General features: G+C 41.8%; 1 protein-coding gene across 1 annotated transcript; it reads right to left on the bottom strand.

The window, feature by feature from the left end:
* Nucleotides 1-287: 287 nt before the first annotated feature.
* Nucleotides 288-2,963, bottom strand: LOC134009581 (peripheral myelin protein 22-like). The gene is made up of 5 exons (XM_062449128.1): nt 2,814-2,963; nt 1,936-2,025; nt 1,719-1,809; nt 1,430-1,570; nt 288-1,042 (listed from the first exon to the last, which is right to left on the bottom strand). Exons 2-5 carry the CDS (start codon nt 2,011-2,013, stop codon nt 885-887), a joined length of 468 nt encoding a protein of 155 aa, XP_062305112.1. The 5' UTR covers nt 2,014-2,025; nt 2,814-2,963; the 3' UTR covers nt 288-884.
* Nucleotides 2,964-3,917: the final 954 nt, after the last annotated feature.

Raw genomic sequence — 3,917 nt, 5'->3', positions numbered from 1 at the left:
AAAGCCAGTGTCCAGAAGGCTGACATTTTGCCCAAATATAATATGAATCTGGGGTCTCAAACCCTGTTCCTGGAGAGCTACCTGCCTGTTGATTTTTGCTCCAACTACACTTAATTAACCTGATTCAACACTAGTCACCTGATCAACCAGCTCATTATTAATTTGTGCTCTTGCTTGCTGGACAGAAATAGCTAGTATTGTGATGCCACCATGTGGTTAAAATCAAGCACTGCATCTAGGTCAGAAAAGTGAATCAAGTCAACATTATGAATTACCATACAGTCATCCAAGGTTTTTACCATAGTTTTATTTATAAGAATATAAACAGAAAGTTGCAATAAGCCTGTGTCCAGAGAGGGCAGAGCATAGCACAATACATAAAACACTAACACTGTTAAAATCATTTGACGATGACACAAAGGACAATGGCAACAAATACATAGCACCATTTTCTTTTCAAAATCGGAAGTATAAAACAAACAGCAATTTAATTTGGCATATCACATACAAGAATACTTCAAAGTAATGTCTCAATTAGCTTGTAAACACACAAAAACACATAGAAATGGTTCAATTTAGAATATGAGTATTTACGATTGCCTTCATCAAAGAACACAAATGTGCTTTTTTGAAATGTGACATAATTGTAAAAAAATCAGTAAGAGTCATGATCTCTGCCATGGAAACAAGTCAACAACACTATGTACAAAAAGGCATGTCAAAATGTCATAAATATGTCTAAAAAACCACAGACACTATGTACATCTTTGGACAGTATCGTGGCAGGACAGTTCTTCTCCAAGGGCCCACCTGTACATGGGGTTCCAGTGGGCCTGTGGCCACAGTGCTGTGTTCTGGTGTGTTCTGGGCTCTGGACAGGCCTCTCATTCTCTCTTCCTCAGGATGATGTAGATGAGGCCACTGATCAGGCACAGAGGGAAGGACACCCAGGCCAACACATAGGCATAGCCAAAGGTGGTGCCTGGGTCTGGCTGGGGGCTCATTACTGTGTAGATGATGGCTCCACACATCACAAACAGGCCTGGGGAGGGACAATTGTAGAGTAGAGTGGGAGTGGGAAGGGAGGAATAGCAATAAGGACACTTTTGGTGTACTCGTCATGCCAATAGAGAATTTGAATAGAAATCGACGTGGTGGTATTGGTTTAGTGTCCATTACCATCTAAGGACAGTGGACAGCAGCTTCACTCTTTCCTAAATACACAGCCTAACACTGAGTCTTCCCTTTACAACATCTGCTGAGGGTGTGATCTGCCTGGCTTTGTGCCTGCATGGCCTTCTGCCTTACTGCTTTGCCTGGCTGCATATCTGTCTGATTGTTCATCTGACTGCATAATCAAAACAATCTACTCTGCTGGTGTGTGTGTGTGCGTGTGTGTGTGTGCGCGCCTGTCTGATTCGGTACTTACTGGCCAGGATCTGGAAGATCGCGGTAAAGAAGAAGCGGCCATCTTTGACCAGGTTGAAGAGTTGGTATATGAAGGCCACGAGGGAGAAGAAACAGAACAGCACCGACAGGATCATGAGGGCCTGCACAGCCTGGATCCAGTCTGCCAGAGGTGGAGAGAAAGAGGGAGGGAGGGAGAGAAGAGAGACGTATTAGCACGACACCAAACATTCAGATTAGACCCATAGCAGTGGTGACTGTTATGGGGATTATTGGCAATGGTGACAGTAAAAGTGAGGCTTTTCACAAACCTTCGCTGCTGGTGGGCATGCAGTGGTAACCCCCGTTGTTTGTGCGACAGGCGTACCACAGATCTGTGCTATTTGCACCAACAGTCCAGGCCTAAATCCCAACATTACATAAAATAATAAAAAAAAATAGCACCCACAGATTAACCATGCACCTGGAATTCGACATTACATTTAACTACACACTCAACAGACATCATATCGGAGGTATTTTACTCACATTGACAGCTGTTGATACTAAGAGGAGGATCAGGATGATAAGGTGCAAGATAAGCACACCGGCAAGGATTTGACGCATTTTCAGGTAGATCTAGCAATATCGATGAAAAACAGTCAAGCCATTTATAATACATCTCACAACCCAATAATTTTCATTTTGACAGCAGGTGGCGCAATATCTTCCCCTCGGCTCACCACAATGTTTACTTCAGATCGGAAAGTATCCTCTTACATGCATGCTTAAAAGCATGGGGATTGACTTTTCACTCAAAAAACGTACGTTTTGCAATAACCTTCCCGCAATCTTTTAACCAAATAAGTTAAATTGCTTTTAAGAGAATGCAGCACAGTAAAATATCAATTTAATTGAAGGAGATAATATGCAGATGATCCAAGATAAAAAAAAAATATATATAAATGCAAAAGTCTATAAAGAGTTAAGTCGAGACCAAAGCTCGAGATGAAGGACTAACTTCATCATAAGTTCATCATAAGTTATAACATCATAAGTTAAGTTACAAGAGTGAAAACAACTCTGCATCTGCAAAACAAACATTCCACCTTAGGCTATCTATGTGCTGAGCATTAACCGTTAGGATACGGTTATTCTAAGCACACGTGATTACTAGGAAAATACGTCTATTTAAATTCAGTCTGAAGAAAATGTGCAGGTTCGTCTCATTAAATGAATTATTATCGAACTGTTCTCATTTGATATTTAAATAGACGCTAAGATTAAAATAATTGTATATACACTTCGTGAATCAAGTAGCCTACATCAAATCCGGAAGTGGAAAGAGTACAATAATAAAATAAAATAAAACACAAAGTAAAGGAATAAGAAAAACATTAAAGACATTTCACAATATTCCAACTTACAAAAAAGGCAAGATGAGATGTTTTCTGTAAGAAGTCGGGAGTGAAGAGCAGAAGAACTTCAGCAAAGATCCCGCTCTTGATTCTCTAACCACGGAGCCACTATTCCAGATGTGGCACCCCCGAGTTTTTTTTTCTCCTTACTCGAGAACACCGCCCTGCAAGCGTCGCTACGTCACCAATGGGCTCGTTCAAAAACTATTTGGTTTACTTTAGAGGCCTCTCTAAGTCTCTCCTACTCTGTGCTATTTTGTTAGGGAGGGAATTGTTGAGAATGAAATTGCTAGAATATCAAATTAATGGCTCAAATTAAATTTCTATAATTCAATGCCGCTGGTTAAATTTGGCCCTCTAGTTTTCCACCCTTTGGAATCAAACTCATTTCCTACCTGCTGACTCCCATACCTATCAATATAAAGATCTTGAATTTGTGTGACTTTCTTTCTCAAGAGCACGCTTTTACTGTCCCAATATGTACACAAATGTAGTCAAAAGTCTAAACTGTTTTAGCTACTGCATCATTTAGGAAGCAGTATATTGTGCCAGATGGTTGAATGTGGCTGGATGCCTCCACTAACTCACTGAACTGAACACACTGAGTAACATAAAAAACAAATGTCCGATGTTTTCTGTCCACACAGTATCTGCGTGATTGTGTGTGTAGGAGCGTGGGGGTATGGGTACTAGTGTGTGAACAGACCAGCCCTCCAGAGGCCTCTGTGCTATGTCCAGAATGTTGGTGAGTGAAACAGGCCTTGTGTTTACTTCTGAGTCTGGACAGACTTGTAGATGCACCTAAATTCACCGGGCTATGCCAAGTGTGTGTGTGTGTGTGTGAGGTCGAGGAGAAGGGGGTGAGTCAGAGTCAGCTGTGTACTAAAATATCCCTAGATTGGTGCAACAACCCAGGTCCACAGCTTGCAGGGTTTTAAGGTTAAGCACCAGTGATATAACGTGGGTGGCCATGGCCACATCGTCGCTGGGGCCTTTCATCCCCTGCTTCCGGTGGTTTCAACCCATTTCAACTGCGGTGTCAGGCTGCATACCAAACAAGAACCCAAACAAACACACCAACACAACAGAGCAGCCCAAAGGCAATATCCTCCA

The sequence above is a fragment of the Osmerus eperlanus genome, chromosome 2, assembly GCF_963692335.1.
Source record: "Osmerus eperlanus chromosome 2, fOsmEpe2.1, whole genome shotgun sequence".
In the NCBI taxonomy this organism is placed as follows: domain Eukaryota; kingdom Metazoa; phylum Chordata; class Actinopteri; order Osmeriformes; family Osmeridae; genus Osmerus; species Osmerus eperlanus.
Note: the sequence above shows the minus strand (reverse complement) of the source record. Positions and strands in the feature narration are given on the sequence as shown.